The sequence below is a fragment of the Danaus plexippus genome, assembly GCF_018135715.1.
Source record: "Danaus plexippus chromosome 9 unlocalized genomic scaffold, MEX_DaPlex mxdp_24, whole genome shotgun sequence".
Classification (NCBI taxonomy): Eukaryota; Metazoa; Arthropoda; class Insecta; order Lepidoptera; family Nymphalidae; genus Danaus; species Danaus plexippus.
Window position 1 is genome coordinate 912,112 of NW_026869847.1, and position 22,958 is coordinate 935,069.

General features: G+C 37.1%; 1 protein-coding gene across 3 annotated transcripts in view; it reads right to left on the reverse strand.

Annotated features, from left to right (window-relative positions):
• Nucleotides 1-22,958, reverse strand: part of LOC116767181 (protein outspread) — a 127,862-nt gene that overhangs the window by 19,619 nt on the left and 85,285 nt on the right. For all 3 annotated transcript variants that reach the window (XM_061527316.1, XM_032657372.2, XM_061527315.1), the window contains exon 3: nt 9,649-9,714. In XM_061527316.1, the coding sequence (XP_061383300.1) occupies nt 9,649-9,714 (66 nt within the window). The remainder of the gene's footprint in view (nt 1-9,648; nt 9,715-22,958) is intronic.

Below are 22,958 nucleotides of genomic sequence, written 5' to 3' on the forward strand. Positions count from 1 at the left end.
TATATGAAAATAACATTATCTGTAATTAACGGTCTGTTTATATAGCCGAGGGTCGGAAGGTCGCTTACTACACATTACGGCCGTCACCTCATTCATCAACCTACGATAAGTAACATCAAAACAGCAAAACTAAAACGAGTCGCGTGTATAGTGTTGTATCGGTGAAAGCACGACCGCAGATAACGAGCCAAAAAAGTGAAAATAAATTTCGCGTAAAATGTTAACGTTACGACCAATTAAAATCGACGGTCGAAGTATGGAAGCGGTCAGGCTTCAATGAGTGTATATCAAAGTTTATTAATCACGCCCAATGCTGCGTAAGGACAGGGTGATTTATAATATAACTTTCCCTCGTCCAAAAATGGTCTAATTTGACAAGGAATGGAGACGGACTCCTCGGTTACGCAATGATGTCGAGAGAATATATCGTAGCAAACACGAATCTTTTATATAAGTTTGTCTCTGATTCATAGAGCTATATAAGAATTGCATCAGCAACGGCACCCCACTAGAGCCGTTGATGGCGATTAACGATTATGCAATTGTTCCCATGCGATGGCTAGGCGGCCATAATTTCCGGTGTAGCGGGACACAGCTATTCAACTGTACCATCAATAGGACGGGATTCCTCGTTATCCTTCCATTAAATGGTTGCCGGTGACGTATTTATAACTAAAGAATCCAAATACAATTTGAAATTGCATAAATAATTGGACTGCAAGTGGCAATATCCACTGTTAAAGTCCAGCTATTTTTGATCTTTAACTGTGGTTGCTTTATTTTATGAAATAACAACAATAAACGCCAGTGTATTTATTCTAATTTTTATTATTTGAAGACTGCTTTAGGTCATACAGTGGGAGACCTTAAGAATGTGGTCGATTCTTCCTATAAGCTAATCTCCAAAGCTGCAAGGTGCGAATCATTTAACTAATAATAGTTTCTTAAATGTTAGCAGTAGTTAATCTACACCGTACGATCTCACCGCCCAGTCTATCTAACAGTTATTGGCGTTAGGGTCGATAATTTTAACCCAAACATTCCTATGGTACTGTTAGAGCTGAGATTATGCTATGCCTGATGTTCTGTTAACATTAAAATTGAGATAAGGATACAAAATACGAATAAAAATAAAGACATACATAAATAACTGTATAATACACTCTTAAGAAGATTTTATATTTCACTTGACACATCCAAAAGTAAATCGGTCCTTGGAGCCAGATTATGATTTTTATTATTGATTATTGCACAGTAAATTATATATTTAATAACGATTCTCAAACATGAATGTCTAAATGATATCATTCATGACGGTCGTTTAACGTGAAAGGAACATTTTCTCGTGACATCTGATTTCCAATACCTAGATCTTCAATTTTATCGATTTAGATGTATGTAATTATATGACGTCATTAACTACTTTTAAGAACGTATCGTACCGTTAAATGTACGTGTTGAACGGTCGCAGCGCCCACGCAACGTCGCGATTATCCCTGGAGTTATAGCTCGTACCATAACATACCTCACGCTCGAATCCAATAGATAGATACCATGAGGTGACCATATCTCACTCTCATTTGAAGCGTCCAAAGATCCCCAGCGTGGAAGCAACTTAGTATCGTTTTATAAGGCGATTAATATGATAGTAAATATGGCTAATAATCTTTGACATAAATTTTATTGACGTAACTTTTGCCCCCGACGTAAAACATAAAATGCATCTATTCATCACTTTATTTAACACTTGGATCTTACACGTGACACCACATGTATGGAATTAAGATGGTCCTTGTCGATCATTAGCTTAGGAATTTTTTTAAGTAATAGCAATGCCTTCAAGAAATTTTTGCTTGTCATACAATGCTTATATTTTTATTTTTTGGGGAAGTGACTAGATTAGATATACAAACATGTAAATACACGACCAGTCAAATAACAGTGTACATTTTTATTTTAATTTAAATTAATAATTCTATTTAATGAGAGCCGTTAGCAATATAGTGTAATAAGTAAGCCAACAGGCAACCCCTATGCAATGTGGTTGTCAGGTACGTCATGGCAACACGTTTTGAGATTAGCACTAATAAGATGTCGCAAGGAATTTGTTACACAGGAATGGCAATTAGTTGCTCGATATAGTAATGTATAAAACGAGCACTGGTTCAGTGTAAATCAAATATTTCGTAGACATTATTAATTAAATAAAGAATTATATAAAACAGACGGAATTTTTAAATTAATTAAAATCCACGCATTTAAAGGCAGCGATTTAATTAAATGATTTATGTAATTCTGTGTATAGTTAATGCAATCAAGCCCTTGGGAGCTATGTAGTGCTTCCATAACACTGGCTTGTGAATTTTTATTAATCTGCCGTATACTAATTTTCATCTCAAATAACTGTTAAAAATAAAAAAAGCTTATATACTTTTTACTTGTATTTATATATTCGTATTATCTCTGAGTAGTCCTTCAACAGATTATTATTGACTATTGCATTTAAATATTATTAACTGTATATCACATATATATTTGCTATATAATTTTATTTTCCGTCCAGTCTCCGCGGACGCACAACATTATCTCCTGTCAATCCATTACGTATATTTCAAGTCGTGTTGAATGCCATGACTGAATTTAAAACTTTCCAAAACTGCCCTTTTCTACGAACTTCATGTTTTAGATAAAGATTTATATATATATATATATATGAATTATTTGGCGTATTTGACTCTTAGCTCAAGTATAGGGCCTTGATTTTCCTATCCTAGATGTTACCATAAAACGGGTTTTGTAAATAAAGTGCTTTCGTATTTACTACATACACAAAATAATGAATCGATTTAACAGATCAAGGGATTGTTTTGGTCTTTGTTACAAAATTTTCTTCATAAGACAAACATCTGTCTTGTATCATCTAACGTCTCACATTTATGTAACGTACTAATCATCAAGAAATATTTCATAAATAATACAATATAAATCACGACATATGTAATTAATTTGATCATCTCGACATATATGCTAAATTTATAAAAATTTATTCGAGAAAATGATGATTTGTGTTGACACGAAGCAGATAGACGATTTGATTAAATCAAATACGTAATAAATCATTATTTCATAATGCGATTTCAATTAATAAGACGAGTTCACAATCAAAAAGAAATAAATATTTACATCAAACAAGATTTTCACTAATATATAATTGAATGTCTCTCGTTGCGTCATTTACTTTCACTTCAAAAGTGTATCGGGGACCGAAGCCCGTATAATTATATATATTTTTTTTTGTAAATTTATAACAGTCATTACATAACACTATGTAGCGAACCATTCTACTGTAGCAACTAGATTTTGGTCACTAGTACGATTTAATTAAATACAGTATGTGTAAGGCATTCGTATTTTTCATTCATTTTCAACAAATTACAATTCGTCGTGGTTTTTTTATCAAGCCGTATATAATTCCATATAACAACATCATAAGACGTGAAAAATACCTAAATGTTTATTTATCTTAAATCTCCTGCTTAGGTTCCATTCATTCATGTTTTCTATGATAACATGTTAAACAAGTCGAGTATAATCTTTTGACTTTTCTGTAATGGTCTATTTAATGTCTAATCGGATAAGAATAAGGTCGTACGGTCAGATAGTGTAATCTAAACACGCTGTATGAACGAGTAACGCGAGGCGACACTATTCGTCTCTAAGCGGATTAGCTCGGCTCAGTTATTCGCCAGCCCTTCGCCGCTCATTTTTCGTTTTAACGTCCCAATTGCTGATACAATGTAACTATATTACATTGATCATATGCGCATAGAGGATATCTTAAAGTAAAGATACGAGGTTGTATAGTCTTGTAATAATTTTAAAATCGGTTCACTCTCATCGCAGGATGCTGACGGCGGAAGTGTCGCCGCTCAGACAATGCCCCATTGTGCCCGTAATTACCGGCCATCATTGTCATGTGACCCACTTTCGAATGCCCTCTATATATCCTAGTTATATACCGTTCGATATATTGTCTGAGGGTATATCATTATTACCTTATCATATCTTTAATAACCGCTTTCGTATGGACCTACTCCGACCCATCCAAGATCTATTATCCAATCCCGAGTGTTTAAGAATGTTAAACAGCGTTTTTAATTTAATACCTCATAAATATACAAACGAACATCCGGAACGGGTAGCTTGGAGGCAGTTCTGACAAATGCATTTAATCCGAATTTAATATTATAGAACATATATATCGAAAACTCTTCAATATACGACCGCTCCGTTATCTCTAACTCATTATGCGATAAAAAACCTGGAGATGTTATCTTGTTTCCTAATTAATATAATAAATCCCGAGCGCGGAGTGTGAAGGCAGCTTTATGGTCTCACTTTATCATTTTGTCCTATTGCAATACAATAAGCAATCAAGACTCGAACGAATAAATATTTTTTGTCCCGTCCGTGGACCACGTTTTCATTGTGAAGGATTCATATGCATTACAATCGTAACGCACTGTTTGTTCATCGCGGTCATTGTGTATAATAACTGGCTTCGATTTTATCTCTTGTTTCAGTATGAATTTAATTATTCTGTGTCAGTCACAGCACATATAGAACTGTTAAGTCTAAAATATCATCAAATTGAGTGTGCGGTTATGTGTTGTTGTAACTTGTTCTATTTCCTTGAAGTTGTTAACAGTAAAGACTCGTCCGTTTGTAGATTAGTTTAGATATAATTCATAACTACACAAACTACACAAGCGCCGAATTGTACCGTTATCGGTAGTAAAACATTACTGCTTTGTTGATTTCGACGCACTCATAGAAGATAACTCTTATCGGCTTACGTGTGGTCTTACAAGTTTGAAATATTCGGGGTTTTGTTAGAGAAAGGAAAGCTTCAAATTGTAGACCCGGAGGTTCATAAACAATTAATTTTATATATACATTTGTATGTAAACGACGGAACAATTTACACAGGCTGTATACAAGGTATAAATACGTCGCAGAATGCCGCGAGCTGAGATGATTGATCTCCCGCAGTATCGTAGGAGTTGGTACTTGGTTACAAAATACGAGATACCTTACCCTATTTTATGTATACCTTCCATTATTCATGAACAACATATCATAATCGAGCGAGAAATATGTCAACGGCTTGAATTTATTTCATTGATAAATATTATTGATATGAATTGAGAAGGTTGACAAAAAATATATTGAAGTGGTTTCGAAACGAAGCGTATAAAATAACGGTTAAGGTATGATATATTCATTTATATAAAAATATATATCATATAATAATCCGTATGTCGCTATAGTCTCAATCTAAATCCCGTCCGTGTGTCTCGTACTGTAACAGAGGACGTTCAAGAGCACTCCGACGCAAATCACTATTTATTGCCGCCTGTTATTTCGCGATGCTTCAAATGGATGGCCGTCAATTCACCTGCATCAGTGACCGCTTAAGTGGGTGGTGCTCGCCCCGCTTTATGGACAGTTATGACAATGTATCCGCCGGTGTACGGACAGAATTCAATGTGTGCTATTAAGTATTGAAGCCTTTGGTAACGGGAGCGACGTTAGCGTGACTATAGACATTTGTAAACCGGAGAAATTGGGTTAGAAGAGCTATCTGATGATAATCCTATATATTTGGATACCAGAATATGATTATGTCTACAAAGCTCGAGGAATTCGAATAGTTTTAGTAACAACGTTGAAGGTAGGAATCGTAAGAAATTTAATTTATATGATAGTTAAAAGGTTATTATTGCTGTGGTCGTTATGCATAACGTGTGTGCCGGGTGATTTGTTACAAAGTTCGTTGCACAGAGGTGGAGACAGGCTGTCCTATAAATACTACAACTTGTAGATAATCTCCCAGCCTCCTGTACCGATAACATCTCACAGACTTATGACGGTGATGAATTCACAGTTTTTATTATGTTTAATTAAGGAAATACATATTATTCGCTGTAGCAATATAACATTTCTATACTTTATTTTATATTCTTAACTATAATGATGACATATAGGTAGACCTTTTTAATTAGTATTAGTGAATAACAGACGGAGACAAACTTATTGAAAGGAACAATACACGAAAATGTGTTAAGACCTCGAATCTGTTGTATACTACCTTTATCGAGTTGTTGGAGAGAAAAAACAAGAGACGCGAGTAACACGTTTCATCATAAAGCATTTCGCGATGTTACAGGAAAAACTGATATCAATCACGGTTCATAGCCTTGATATCTGGTTTGAGAGGAGAAAGTGAATTTGTAGATATTTAATATTAAAAAACTATATAAATGTCTGGACAAATAGTGAGCAACATTTAGATTATAAAATATTTCATTAACAATAAATCAAATAAAATCATTACGCTATATTACGGAAGCGTGGGGCAGGTGGATCGCGGTGGGTGCGCCCGCGCAGCAGAACATCGCTTAGCCAATACTACGGCGACCGCATTCCGACACTGGCAGAGGCGGTTAACGCACGTGGCTCTCGGTTTGATTTTAATTGGTAAAATATGAATAGTATCTCAAGTACGAGAGACTATTTCAAATTTATGGCAATTTAATTATTAAGTGGAATGGACGTGTCTGTCTTTTAATTTAAAATATACAAACTAAGCCGATAGCTGTCAAAATAGAAAATTATGATAATTTAACTTTTATAAGTATAATTCTGATATGTTACGTTCATAACTTCTTTTCTGTATCATTGAAAAAATTTTAATACATTTCTTTGGTTTCTTTGGTTTCAGATCAGGTCTTTTAGCAGTAAAAGAATGTTGAGAAAATAAATATTAATAAACGCTCTTTATAATACTTTAAAATCTTCTTCTGATTAAGTTTAATTTGAAATATTCAGATTAAAACATTCCAATCAATAATTCTTAGGTAAAAGTCAATTTTGACAAGCGTATTAAAAAAAAATATAAAAAAAAAATCGCAAGTTAATTAGTGTGAGTATTGCGTTTGTCGCTGCGGGCTGGCAACTATTATTTTGAGATGGCCCATGACATTTGTTATTGCAATAGAATATAATTATATGTTCACGATGTTTGAACTAATTGCAGTGTTGACGTGAATGAAATAATCTTGTGGGATATCGGGTCAGCCTCGCGTCCGCAGCGCTCGCTTGTAAGGCGTCTTTGCATTTAATCCAATCAATATCGGGGCTTCATTTGACGCAATCGTTTTTAAAACTCAAGAACCGCTTACAATGTAATGTAATGACGTAAAGTGCGACGTATTTCATTTGTATATAGAACATTATGTAACAACGTCATTGGAATAGATTTCGTTGAGATAATAATTAGGTATATTAATAAGGAGAATGCGTCTTGTTTATCAGAATATGTATATGTAGGTAAAATTCTCATTTGTATGTTGAGATCCGGATTCAAACTTAGCAACAAAGTTGTACGGCTAATGATTTCTGTCTCCGATTCACAGTTCGATTAACTAGATGTAGATCATCAGTTTTATAATAAATGATGCTGCGTTGTTGATATTGTACACGAGATTTTCTTATATCTCAAGCGTCACACGTAACTATTTCAGTGGACATGTGTCAGGTTTAGACAGGTCCTTGTAATATTGCCTTCTCAAATCTATGATTCATTTACGTCAAATGCTGCTTTGCAACACAAACCGTTTCGCGGACTGCAGGCACGTAGCGCCCTACGGAAGGTCGTTTATTATTTAAATTTGAATATCATTGAAAGAATAGAACGTAGAAATCGCGCTTGTTACTAATTTAGTTACATTTAATACTTCTAGAATTTTTTAATAAAATCAATTAATAATTATTTAAAATGTACGTATTCATTTAAAAACACATCAGACTTGTACGTATCGAACATAAACACATGTAGGACGATAGCACTTGTTTTTGTTTAATTACAGCGGTGTATATTTAGAGAAGATCTTTGCTGTCACTTAGTCTATAAGAGGCGAGCTTTATTGCATCTTGATTGCATATATTCATGGAATTTCTACTCTGAAGACCGTCTTCCTTTCTCCACCATCAAATCTATTATGTTCACGTATAGAGACGCGAGCTATACGTTAGTAGGTGACACCTTGGTTTAATAAATAAAGACTGTTACCCCATAACTTGTTATTGTAATTGTGTTGCTTTATTGATAATTCTGTTATAAAAACATTACTTTTAAATGACCCACTTACGTTCATTTGGAGAAGTAGGTTTTTATTGAGTCTGATCATTGTTATTGGTTATAAAGCATAGTTTGTTTAAATGTACAATAAAACAAAACAGCAATCTGTACGACACTGGCACACATTTCTATACTAACTTTTTAACTAAAAACCTGTTTGCTTTAATTGTTAAATTCGGTTCCGCCAATAAAACGAATGTTACTTTGTATTGTGTTTTATTGATTTGAAATAAATGGTTACAAATTTTCATATTAAGTTTTGGTGGTGCCCTACGTTAAAGTAGTCGGTCTATTGTTTTAGCAAAAAATGACTTTCACACTCTGGATGCCATTGTTTTAAAAGACTTTTTGTGATTGCAGCTATCATAAATAGAACATGAGGTTAGATATTGAACATGTCCATGAAAAATGAAAACATGATAATTTGATATAATTGGTTTTCGAAAACATTCTACAGCGATAAATGAGATCAATAGGAAAAGATAATTTTTTATTGGATATATCCGCTAACTTTCATCTAAGAAACACGATGTTAGCTGGAAGCAGGCTTCGTTTAGTTGCCCTATAAAGCAAGTTGTCCTTTACGGGCTTACTAAGATGGATATTAAAATTCATTTACGCACATCGCGTGTAATTAAAAATATGTTGAGAAAAACGATCAAGATTTTGATTCCGATAAAGTATTGTCTACCCTCATGATCATGTTTGGAAGCGGTAGTTTTTTGTTTTCACAACAGGCAATAATGCATATTAAAGAGCTTTAAGTTCAAGAAAATATTCAACGCAATTATAATGAAAGTATAGAAGAAGCCGTTGATAGCAGAACTAGAATGGCATTTAAATTAAAATAAGATCTCGATTGCTGAATAAATGAGGTATGTTATAATGTGTGTTTATTAATAAGGTAACAACTAATCAGAGGGTAAACGTCTGAGCGATACATTTCAACTAACAAGTCAATTACGCGCCACGATCCGCTTCGACCGTCAGACTGGTTTGAATTTGTTGTACCCCACCCATAGGGCTGATATAAAGATAGAAAACCTAATAACGTGAGCCTGAAGTTTTGTTTCCTATGTGCAATTTTTTTATTTATACCAGGCTAAATTAAACTTTTACTTATTCACATATACATATAAAAAATATATATGATTTAACGATATTTATGTAAAAAAAAATATTATTCTATGTTTGGAAAAGCATCAACCCTAGCAGGTAGAAGATGAGATCGATCGCGAACGAGATGTAAGAGGCTAGAAGGTACTTTACGAGGATGTGGTATCACTATTTTTAACCGCAGCTTAGAAAAGCAGTTAAATCGAAGTCGCCGCTATCAATGGACGCGATTATTCAGACCGAGTTATAGCGACATTATCTTATATGTAAATATGTTATTATCTTTAAAACCTTAATGCATTTATAATAATATTATGTACATTACTCACATGTTCGTCTAGAGAGTAAGTCAGCTCTCCGTCGTCATATAGGACGAACCATCTCCGCTGCCATCTCTGAAACAATTAAAAATAAATTAATGATTGCTACAAACACAATTCCAACATATCACAGCATACGTAGTAATAAAATACTACAAATTAAAACTCAGAAATTGTTTTGTTTAAATGCAAATAAAGGGTAACACAAGGATATATTTTAAGGTTAGCGCATTATAGTACAATATACAGTGACATAATTCGTTCGACGCGCTCATGACAGAGATCACGATACAACATTGTTCCAAGCTGTTGGTCCTGACGACAGTCAGTCGATGTTCGTTCATAACAAAACAAAAATATCAGACATGAAATCAATATTAATATATCCAGCATCCTTTAAACAAACGTCCCTCATCTCGTGAGAACAACAAACAGTTTTTATTTAATTGATAGCCAAACAAATGTCCGGTGTCGTTGGCTATCCACGTATTGAGAAATCACCGTGCGAACATGTTGAATTTGTTGATTATATTATTAAAAAAAAAAAACCTTCAGCGTGCGTGAAAGGTTAAAAAACTTTGTTGTTGCTCAATGAACATGTTATAAAGCTGTCATAATATTTAAGCTTTATTTCAATTGAAAACAATTATAATATTACGTGTCGAAGTAAAAGGCCGCAACACAGTCATTTAGCCGTGTTCCTAATGCAGTTTAGCGCAGCCGGCTAACCCGGCTAAGGCTAAGCCGACCGGGCTATAATTATTTGATTCACAGGTAGCCGTTAGCGACTTAGCAAGCGGATGAGATGTGATGTTCATGCAAGTGTGAATGAGCCACATCTCTGTCATACTAATACAAATAGGCCAGTGCTCTGAATGGAATATAAGTTGTTAATCTCTGATAGGTTTTAACTTGACACATTAATATCATAATTCATGATGTCTAGTTTACTAGATATATACAACTATATTAAATAATTTTACGTTAAACGCACAGAATTAAGACACAAAAATATGTTACTTTGTTTATTTAAACATTTTTGAGTTATAATGCTATGAGTTTAATAACGAAGTCCCTAAAAATTAATAGCATTTCAATATATTATAAATTAAATCAATACGAGGATATATATTTAGTTAAAAGCTTATGACAGAGAGCGTGCGCAGTAACTCTTATAAATGTTAATTACACACTTATATTATCTAAATAAAGACTTGACATAAATAAAATTCTTGTCCACAACAAAGGCGAGAGTTTTTCAAGAGTTTTTCCTAACTATTATTATAATAGTGTCCAATGGTCTTAATAAAATTCAATGAAAAAGTAATAAAAAACAAATCACGCATGAGAGCTGCACGCGTCCTATTTTTAAATATTCCACACTGTGACGTATTAAACAGACCTGTAGTTAAAATTACTTATTATTTGTTTCAACATTTAGGAATGCCGTGAAATTACCTCCAACATACTGTGGTAGGCTCGTTAAAATAATTCAAAGGACGTCTATAAATAGCACTAAAAGATCCAATTAGCTGTTCACGCCACGTTTCATTTTTTATTATAAAGGCGCCATTATAATAAGGATTGTAAGAGATTTATTTTATCCCGCTTATTGATAATTAACATTTAGTTCGGACCCGTATTACCGTAATATTAACTAAAATGTACACTTAACAATATTCCGAGTCAACAAGCATCTGTTGCTTGTAATATAGAGGATAACGTAACATCGTGCGTTAATGGTCAGCGCAACTGAATGCAAACCATTGGTATTCGGTAGTAATCTAACAGTAAATTAATAATTACAAATGCATGTAATAAATCCTATTCAGTAAACAGTACACTAATAGGTTAATTGGAGTGGCGTTAATGTTGTGTGAGATAGACATCGCTGTCGTGTCGCTATCTGAAATGAAAGCTGGACACATTATGTTGTTATAAGTTAATGGCGTATTTGACTTGCCGCTCGGTCGCGCTGTTAGTATTTCTATTGTAAAGATTTGTTCGATTTTGTTTGATATTTAATAGGATATGATTTGTCTTTGAAGGAAATAAGTGTAAAGTAAAGAGAGCAGCTAATATTTTCATTTTAATTGTAGGCTTCCTATCAATAAAGGATTCTTTATAGCGGCACTAGATTATTTTATTCATTAGTAATTTGTATGTACATGTTTTTTAAAAAGGTCGATGTCCTGTTATACAGGGTGGTTCAGTATCCCGTTGTGTTGTTATCACGTCACAGTAATAGTGTCCGAGTGTAGCTCGGTGCCCAGGTCGCACCGTCAACGTTCGCTCCACACATTGAATTAATTCAGTTAATTGTTTGAGTGCGTATCTAGATTTATTCTGTTCTGGAATGTATTACTATATTGGACCGAACATAAAAATAACTTTAAATATATTTAATACTATGTTTATGAAAATATATTACAAAATCTAATATTTAAGTTAATTTCGCAACAGAATACAACTCACGACTTTATTCCTCATTATTATCACGTATAAAGTTTTATATAATCAAAAGTTCACATTTATATTATTTACTTGATAATCATGATTTTATAACACAAAAAAAAACATTATTCAAATGAGCCGACAATTTAAATTGAATAAAATTTGCAGCTGACCCGTTTGTATCACGGGGGACAATCATCAAGGAATTCTGCCCCGGGGAAAGTCGGTCGCTGTAATAGGACTTGATACGCCTGATAAGATTGCCTCTATCGCCTCCTTGCCCACCGGCCGGTGTATAAATGGAATATAGAATTCAGATTTAGAATTGCAACAGATTATAAATGTTATGACTAATCAATTGTTTTACAATTATTATTTATAATGCCATAACAACCGGGTTGAAGATTTTTAATAAGCGATCTGTTTTCACCTTGTATGAACTTTACATTTTCAGTTTAAGTAAAACTGGAAGCAAATCATTTTATCACAAAAGAAACATTATATATTTAAAAAAAAAAATCTAATCTTTTATTCATAATATATGTTAACATTCAGATTTATTTAATGCAAGTTTACATTTCTGAACGCACGTGCCATCGTCCAAACAGATCGTTTCGCGCCATCCCGGACAAGATCAGACGGCGTGATTAGTCGATCGAATTCTCCCTAATGACGCGCTGAATCGTTATTCAGATACATCCGCCGGCGTCTCTTATATATTGTCAATTAGTTAGCATGATACAATGTATTTTAGATAATAATATACCATAATTAGTTTATAATTATATTTTGTTTGTATGTGTCAGAATGAAGGTTAACATAGCTGGGCTCGGTCGTTATAAATTTTACAGGATGAATGAAATTGGACCTTTGACGTGGCGTGGGTGTTGCCTTTGAGAATTAATTGACGTCCATTAAGACGGCGACACCATTGTCTCGACGTCCGACACAAAATTGTGAATAGTACAGAAAGGTAACAGTAGTGAAAATAGTAAACTTGTATTTGTTAGAATAATTTTATTCCTATGGGATGATAAAGCTGGATATCTTTTGATATATGTTTTTTGTATGATTTTTTTTTACAAAAAAAAACATTAATTAATTTTCGATTTCATCGATGAAAGCTTATTTTCCTATCTTTTTCTCGTACGCCTATTATATATATGAGTATTTATGCTTGGTTTACGCTCCACAATTAAACATTACTAACACAATACAAGCCACGTCATATTAAAGTATCCTATTTCTTTACGATGAAGCCGCTCCGGGACAGCGGGGTATTCTCATACGTCAGTTTGATTTGAATCGATTTAAAATCAATGTCTTACCTCAAACAACATATTTATTCAACTATTAAACTTGGAATTGTTTATTCGCAAGGTGTAATTATTATTATAATTTAACTTACGTTATTCGTCTTGTATTAAGTTTTATTTTATAAAAACTTTTCGTGTTCTGCGATACACTTATACGAAACAGTCTAGCAATAAACCGTTTTCCGCTTTATTTACCAATAAATTTATTTAACTTTATTACAATACAAATTTGTTAATTTTTAACCGACTTGCAAGACACAGATTCCTCATTAATTAACTATCTTTTATATCATTATATTTAACCTAATATTAACTAATGTGTCACTTTATAACAAATTAGTCGAAATATAAAAATGAGTAAACGGAAGATATGAATTAATAAAATAATCTTTTCTACGTGTTTTGAATATATTTTCACGCAGCTGTGTTATTAACAGTTATGTAAATCGTAACTAAATTTATTTTGTTATTAGTTAGCCTTATTATTATGTGTATATTATAAGAGTACAATAAATTATCCCTTATTTACATGTACTTTATAACAATATATTACATACTGATTCCTGTACACGTAGGACGTATATTAAAACAATTTTATTTAACATTTCTCGATACCGCCATGTAAGTGATGCGTGAATACATTATATACCATGTTTTCAGCCAAAATAAATGAGTGTGTGTATCAGGTGACTGATAATTTACAGTTAACTGATCATCATCAGTCATCTGTTCAGCCATCAGAAATAATTAGCACCTGTGTTAATAATTGAAGCGCGGAACAACCGTGTTCTACATCAAATCTTTTTGCTCCAACAAAATTTTAACCACAAACGAAAATTAATTCTCATTGTTTTTTTGAACAACGACACTGCCAAAATAAATCTACTACTAATATATTTGATTAATGTACAAAGTTATTAAATAGTCTCAAGGGCGCCAGTTATCTGACAGTTCTGACATAAAGATATTATATAATGATCGTAGCGATTATTGTTTATGCGAAACAAAAATGAATTACAATAAAATTAATATCAACAGCTTGCAGGTTCCGCATTGTTAAACTGTATCTCGCTCATAATTATTACTATAATAGCCCTTGAATTTCTTTAGATGTTTTTATTTCTTGGTCATTGCTAGATAGTGAATTTTCATCCACCGTAGCTATGCCTGATTTTTTTGCTGTTTGTACGACGATAGGTTTTAAATTGTGAACACACGGACGACGCACCGATCGGGGCGGAAATATTATACAATAATGAGACTTTGATAATAATACCGCGAGCCAATTAAAAATACATTAGCGGCCAATTTGGAATTCAATTTTATTACAATGGAGGAAGTGTTAGTCGATTGCATTATAATTGTGTTATTTTTGTTATATAAGACCCATAAGTAATATTTGAAGATTATTTTTCACTTGCTGATGGGTGACTAGCTAGTATTTGGCTCCCCGACTTCACTTCATTTATATTTCATGCAACTGTCACACAAACTAATATCGATCAATCTCACACACTGACTCTCGTACATTTTTTGCGAGCGTTCAGTTAAACATTTAATTTATATCCGAGTTAATTCATTGAGACAGGAATAAATTTTCATATTACATACACTTTTTAAGGTAACAAAGATAGAAGGTGGGTAACATCCTGATGCTATAAATGAAATTTCTAAGATGTATCTATATTTGTTGTCTTCCATTCAAAATTTATTAAATAGATATTGATAACGCTTAACGTTTAATTTAGACATAAGATCAAGACAAGCTAGAATATATACCGAGATTCTGTGTAGTTAACTAAGTATTGAGGCACAAGTTTTGCTGTGTAGAAAGTTACGTGATGAAGATTATAGATGTCGCTGCCGGTTGGTCACCATATAACCCAGGTATTATTTTAACAAATTTTATACATATCAATTGAAATCAACGAAGTCACAGGCAATACCTAATATATGTCCATGAATATGCCAACCATTACAGAAACATATTTAAAATTAACTATTATAAAAAAATAATTTAGAAAGACAAAATCGTCAGCCATGGCCCTAACATCTCTATGGCCAGTTGACGCAATACACATTTGGAATACGCACGTGTTGAGAGTGATTGATTGCATATTGTTTTTTATTCCGCGTATGTGAACGATTTTTAATTATACCCCTTTCAGGAATGCTGCTGTGAACAAAGCAAGACTTCGAATGTTTATTATTTCACACATATTTTATAAACAGAGCGGGTGTTAATTACTGGAGGTGTCTGAGAGGATGAACGTTTCGCTAATGTACACGTTGTAATTATTAAAAAAACGGTTTTTATTTCATATTTTTAATCCTCAGCCTTTATTTACGGTTCGTTTAAATAAAATAATAAGAGTAAACGTATACAAGATCGTTACAAAACTTCTGTAAACAGCTGAGTTGGTACTTTATTCGTTGACCTAAATAAACAAATATTACATTGAGTTGACAATGCAACACAAAAACTACAAAGGCAACGTTATTGTAACACTTGATTGATTAAAAAGAACAGCCTATTGTTTGATTCAACAAGGCTGTAATTATTGATTACTTAAAGTTTCTAATACACATGAAACGATTCTATTTACTAAGCATAATAAATATTTGGAAAATTTTACACATATTTTAAAATGTTATGCTAATAGCATTAAAAAATGTTCTTGTGTTGGCTCTTAAATAAATAGTTTGTTTGCTAACGTATATTTGCCTACGACATATCTTGTTGAAAGTACTTCAGAACGTTACATAAAAAAGGCTATCTAATTAAACTCTAGATTGCTCGGAGTAACGACGCTGTAGCGTTAACAAACGCGTGTCACGTAAAAAATACATATTTAAATTGCCCGCGCCGTTTGTGCGAAGTGCGAGATCCATCATTTCAGTATCCCAAAAAGAGCAAAAAAGATTTATTAGGGAGCAAGTGATTTTTTGGTGGTACGAATGAAGAGTGGAATCGATTACGCACATTCCCCGAGAGCCACGGTCTCATTGCGAGGTTACATTTTCAAGATGGCTGCCAACATTATACCCCGACGGGCATATCCGTGAATGATTGCTGCCAATTTAACATTTTCTAATTGCGATGTTCATTGATCTTGTAAGGTTGTCTTTGCCTTGAATGTCCCAAGTCAAGGTGGTCTTGGTAAATGATCCAAGTTACTTGTCAGCTGTTATCGGGACGTGCCGGAATCTCTTTCATTCACATTTTAAACATTACAATGGACTTTCATTTTGATTGAGTAACTTCTGCTGCATTATATTATACGAATCGTCTGCGGTCGTATAATTACGTATCTTGTGTCTGCTCCGAGATTGTGGACTTGACCCTGCGATCTTTGGATGGCGTAATGAAGGGTTTTTATTAAATCAACTTTAGGAGTCCATTAAAAATGGGCCCTCACAAAGCACAGGTCATCAATCAAGCGGAAGATACGGATATAAACGAGACATCACAAAAAGGAGGACCAGTTTTATTTCGACTTGGACTTTTATTTAGTTTTTTGTTTGTGTTTTGAATGGAGTCAGATTCAACGCGGCAGTAGATGCCTTTATTTAAATCTATTTGAACGAATACTAATATATTTATTTTTTTACTAAAACAGCTCAGTAACAGAGTTTTATTACAAATAGTAACGTTAAATAACCGAGAAATGTTATTTACTAGGTTTTGTGAAAGTTTCAATACTATCCGTATGAACTTAAAAACATGTTAATCTTTAAACATCATCTCAGACATTCCCAGACAATTTTTAACCATTCTTTTGTGCTTAGGAATTTGTGATAATAACTACGTCGAAGTTGGGTTAAAATACAAAGCTAATGGGCAACAGACGTAATTGAAGAAATAAGATAAAACAAGCGTTGATGTCGTTAGGGTTAAAGGCCATAAAGAAATTCATTTGTCCAGAGTTAAGAGAGGAATAATAATGATTTTTTACATTGGTTAAGATAAAAAAAAGTCATTGGTTACACAACAACAACTATGTAAGTCAACGAATGCGCGGACATATTACCTTTCATGTGTATGATTGATTTTGACGATTGTAAGATAATTATCAGGTTCATAGTGCAAGGATTGTTCGTGCGTGAGTCGCGTGCGCACGCGTCACGTCGCGCTCCCGATCTTAATGGTGAAAAGATACAATCCTGCAGCTGAAGTAACTGACAAATTGCTTTACAAACCACTCAGCCAATCACTTTTAATTGAAACCCAGTTCGTGCGTAACTCGAAACACGGTCAATAAGGACGTCTTATTTATTGAAAATTCTATAGTAAATGTGAACTCAGTCACTAAGAGATATTTACCAAAAGCATGGACCATGTCACGTTTTACAAAGAACTTCCACACGTTACATGAAATGTTTTTTTGTTTTGTTCGCGAGGATGATTACCTCATACGTCAATGTACGATAAACAAAAGGACCGAGACTTAACGACGTCGGACATGGGAACAGTAATCCACGTCAAAACCGCAGATCCTTCAATACCTAGTACGTGGAACTTCCTCCGACAACCGCAACACAGAAAACACTGAGCGTTCCATTACATAATGCTTTGTGTGAGTTGACACTGGAGATGGTCCCGCTTTTTGAACGAGTTAACGATTTTAAACAAAATTATTCTTTATTCATTCCATATCTTCGTTAACCCAACAGTACGTATACTTAATAAATTGGAAACAGATATGAACTAAGTTATTATAAAATTTATATACGAACATGTGACACTGAAGCAAAATACCTATAGTTATTTTACTAGAGTAAATGGAAGAATCGAATTCACAGAAAAAGGTTTGTGTGAAGAAGCGCTAAATATTACTTTTCAAGGAATATTCAAATATTGCGAAAAATAATCCTTTAAATATACGACAATAATTTTAACATACAAATAATATGTGTGACAAGTTTCGTCAAAGTGTATATTGACAGTCAGCTTCAACAGAATATATAATATTATAAAGCAATATTTACTTTCATAACATACTAATTGTCCTTTTTATGGTGTATATCTTTTTAGTACATAGTTCTATTATGATATAGTTTAAAATATCAACCACAACGCATCCCATGCGCTCGACCACGGTGTAACTTGACCCTCGCCAGTCCTGACCACACCATCGTGTACCAACACTAAAGACACGCAGCCGCGCCATGGAACACATCACCTCGATGTCCGATACACCCGTCATATTTATTATCTGGACGATTAACTTTTATAGTTTTAATTTATATCTTTGTTGTATCAAGTAAAATTACGTTTTGAAGCCACATACATATTAATATTTTCGTCAAAGGGTACGACAGATTCGATCAGAACGGATGATTTTGAGTGGACCACATATATCCGCAACATTAGAATTTTTTCGTTGTTTTTTAATTTCTAATGGTAATGACAGAAAACTCCTAACATCCATATTTTCCACTTCACAAATTTATTATTAATTAATATTTAGAAAAAATAAAAGTTTCCATTACAGTTAACTGTAACCTGTAAGACTAGCTTTTATCTATATGTTTTATATAAAACTAGCTTTTATCAGCGACTCCGTTCGCGTGAACATGAAAGTTGTTCTCTGCCATTACGGTCTCTGAATTCAAACTGCACTTAATAGTTGCACCCGTGCAGTTTCGGGATCACGGAAGTGATCGGGATAAAAGTTAAAAAACTACTATGGCCATTGAATTCGAACTGCTCTTTACGGTTCCACTCGTGTAGTTCTAGGATTGAGATCGGGATAAGAGGCTTATGTCTTTCTCCAGGGTTCCATCTATGTCTACAACAATATTTATCAAAGCGGTTTAGGCGTGAAAAGGTAGCAGACAAAGAGATAAGAGGTTTTTTTTCGCATTTATAATACTAACAGCAGGGATATATTTTTCACGCGAACCAAGCCTCATGCACATATAACTAGCTACTTACAATGCAGTAGTCTTACTGGTTTGAACAAAAATGCTTTTCAAAGATTTATAGTTTAGAATAGAGAAAAAAAAATCACTTAAAAATTTAAATCATGTCAAATATGTCAAATAACGACAATATTTCACGGTGATATTTCTCATCCGAACCTTCTTACAAACATAAGATACCCATAAAATTATATTCTAATTGTTAAAACATTTTTTTTACTCTTTGGCTACTTACAATTCATATCCCGTCGGTTCTATAACCCCCGGAAGGATAACTAATAAGAGACCAGCCCGTGTCTTTTTTTTTTTTTTTGTTGACGGGGGGAAATCTTCGTAAGACTTCCGGCCGCGTGGGGGACGCGACCGGGGCATGTGGGATTCTTACCCACTAAAACCCCCCGATGTCCTCTTCCTGCGCTATCGCGGGGGACGTGGGAACTGTTTAACTACCACGACCCCGCAGCGCTTGCCTCTCCCGGCTTCGTCCGGGCTTGGCTCTGCCCAGTGCGGCGGCTTGGTGACATGCCGCCGCTTGCCACTCCGAGAGCTCCCCGGACATTGGGGAGCTTGCTTCTCGGGCCCTCTTGATGTGAGCGGCGATCCCCCGATCGCCGCCCACGGGCTAGGCGTCCAATTCCATGGCAGGCGGGGCGGGAACCGCTCCTCCTCCGCCATTGGCCTTGGGCTTTTTAGTCCGGGCCTTCCTTGGCGCCCTTCTCGATTCGGCTGTCGTGCCGGGGAGAGACGGCCTTGCAACGCAGCCGCTTGCCCCCAGCACGTGTGCCCTCTCTGTTTTGCCGGCAGCCTCGCACACGAAGCAGTTTGGCGCTGCCTCGCACTCAGCCGCCTTGTGACCCGAAGTCCCGCACCGGAAACATCTCCGGCTACGGTCCTCCGGGTGCTGGCACTTCGCCGCCACGTGGCCGGTGTCAAAACAGCGGAAGCAGCGCCTAGGCCTCGCGGCCAGCAGCACCACCCTCGCCGACACCCAGCCGACCATCAGCCGCCCGGAGCTGGTGAGCTTCTTGGCGGCTGCGACCGGGACGCGCATCCATACGGACGCATCGCCCCGTGGCCCGACCACCAGTTTACCCGCCCGAATGTCCCCGACCGAGCACCCTCCTTCCTTTGCGACCGCTTGGATGACGTCGGCGGTCGCTACGGATTCGTCCAGCCCGGCGATGCGGATCTCCGCACTCCGAACCGGGCGGGCGACTTTCACTACGTCTGAGGGCAGGACGGACCTCAGCCGCTCAGCGAAGGCGTCCGCCTTTTCCTGCGCTCCCTCACCGTCGATGGTGAGGACGCGCGCACCAGTTTCGGCTAATCGGAAACCGAGCCTGGGGATGCCGAGTTCCCCCAGGTCGATCGCCGCCTTAGCCTGCGTCAGCAAGCCGACGTATGTCACCCCCTTCTCCGCGGCGTCCGCTGCTAAGGTGAGCGTGACTGCCGCGGTGGTCGGTGAACGGAGCTTCACCTTCCTCTTCCTCTTTTTCTTCTTCTTCTTCGGGGTGGCTTTAGCTGGAGTAGCCACCCCTTCTTCTTCTTGTCCGCCGCCTTTTGTGGCCCAACTGTAGTGTGAAGGCCCTCGGCGGAAGAGGCACTTTCAGTAGCCCCTTCTTTCCTCTGCGCCGCCTCTTGAGCAGCCATAGATGGCCGCTTCGATTTTCGCCTCTTGTCGGCTAGCGCAGGCGGTGTCGTTGTGACGGCAGCGGAGCTCGGTATGTCCGCCGCCACATCTGCGTAGGTCGGGCGAGCTGTTGCCTTTTGGGGCTTTGAGCTCTTCCTCTTCGACTTCGATCCCTCAACTGGCGACGAATCGATCCTCTCCGCCGCCAGGGTGGGCGCAGTCGAGGCACCGGCAGAAGGCGGTCCTCGAGCCCGGCCAGTCGTGCATTCAGAACAGTTCCGAAAGACTCAAGACTACTCCGCGACACCTCCTCTACGAGCTGGCGCATGTCTTTCTCGCCCGGGCGATAGGCCTGTCGGCGCAACTCCTCCATCTCTCGGCGCAGTTCCGCCACCTGTGCGAGGAGTCGCGCATTTTGGGCCTCCAGCCTCGCCATCTCTTCCGACATGGTGCGCCCTCTCATCTCCGAGATGGCCACCCTTATGTTGGCTACCGCCTCTTTTAGGCATCGCGTGAAGGTCCCCTTGAGGTTTTTCGACCTCGTGGCGACCAAGAGTATGGCCTCCAACGAGGCCTCTACACCATCTGTCAGAGCAGCGGAGGTCTGGTCTGACGCGTCCTCTTTTCTTATAGGAGCAGGGACGGGGCTTGCGCTCTTTGATTGGCGCCTCTCCTGAGCCCGTCTCACGATCTCAGCCACGTCCTTCTCAGCCTGGAGTCGTAAGGCCTCCTCTTTCGCCTTCTTGTATTCGGCCTGGGCCTTTGCTAGTCCGATGTACTGGCCGGGCATTGGCGGCCGGCTGCGTCCCTTCTTAGGAGTGGGTGCCGCCCCCTTGCTGAGGGCGGGCACCCCGTCGTCATCTGGTTTCCTCTTGCGAGGTTTCTCCGTTCCGGTGTTGGACTCCCCAGACTCCAGTGACATAACACTGTAGACCGAGGAGTCGGAGAGGTCATCATCGCTGTCTCTCTCCCTGTCAAATCCGGTTGGTAGCCGCGTGAGCAGTACGCGTGGTATGCGTGTCGCAGCCCCAAGCCTCACCTCGCGTTCGAGTTGAACGCTAGCGAGGTCCTCCTCATCAGTTTGTAAGTCCGGTCTCGACGCGGTAAGGTGCGCCGAGCCCGGCCTACTCGTCAAAGCCGAATCGTTATGCAGATCAGAATCCGTTAAAACATTGCCAAGTTCGTAGGTTTCCGTAACCTCTCCTCCCATCGCACTGTTGGCACCCCCCGTATACGCGGGCCGATCCCCCGCCGAAGCGGGAGTGTGGGATTCCCCAGCATTAATGCCGGGACCCACCCGGGGACTATTTTTGACAATACGACTTTCCATTTTGTTTTTGACCCTTTGAGGTAGGGCCAGACCTGGTGCCCTTGGGACGAGCCGCCTGCTCGCCATGCATCCCAAGGCCGGGCACCAGAACCAAAGATTAGGGGCCGTATAAGCCCATCCATCACCATTCATCCATCACACATTCACAAGCCTTTCATTCTATGGGCTGTTCCCCCAGCCCGGACCAAGACCCCAAAACGAGGTCAAGATCCCCCTCCCCGTGACTGACTGCACCGGAAAAGCCGGTGGGCGATGGGGTCGTCACGTCCCGACGCCGAAAGCCCGTGTCTAATCCAACCTGATTCAACGTACCATTAGACAGACGCTAAGGGTTAGAATGCCCTTATCCCAACTAAGTCGGAGACAATTAACTGTGGAATGTTGTAGGCATTAAATGTTATTGGATATCCAATTGCTGTCTGTAATTACAGGTTCTTTGATTGAAATTTATCCATGAGCGGGAGGTTTCAGATTTTTTTTTGTGGTTCCACCGAATCTTCCATTATTGTACTATTACACTTTTAAAGACCGGATTGGTGTCCATTGTGAAAGGTTATGCTTTAAAAAATGTTGAATCATTTTAACTGTAATGTATTTGTAATATTAAGGGATACCAATAAATCGTGAGACATTTTAGTGTCATAGAGTTTAACTAATTACGTAC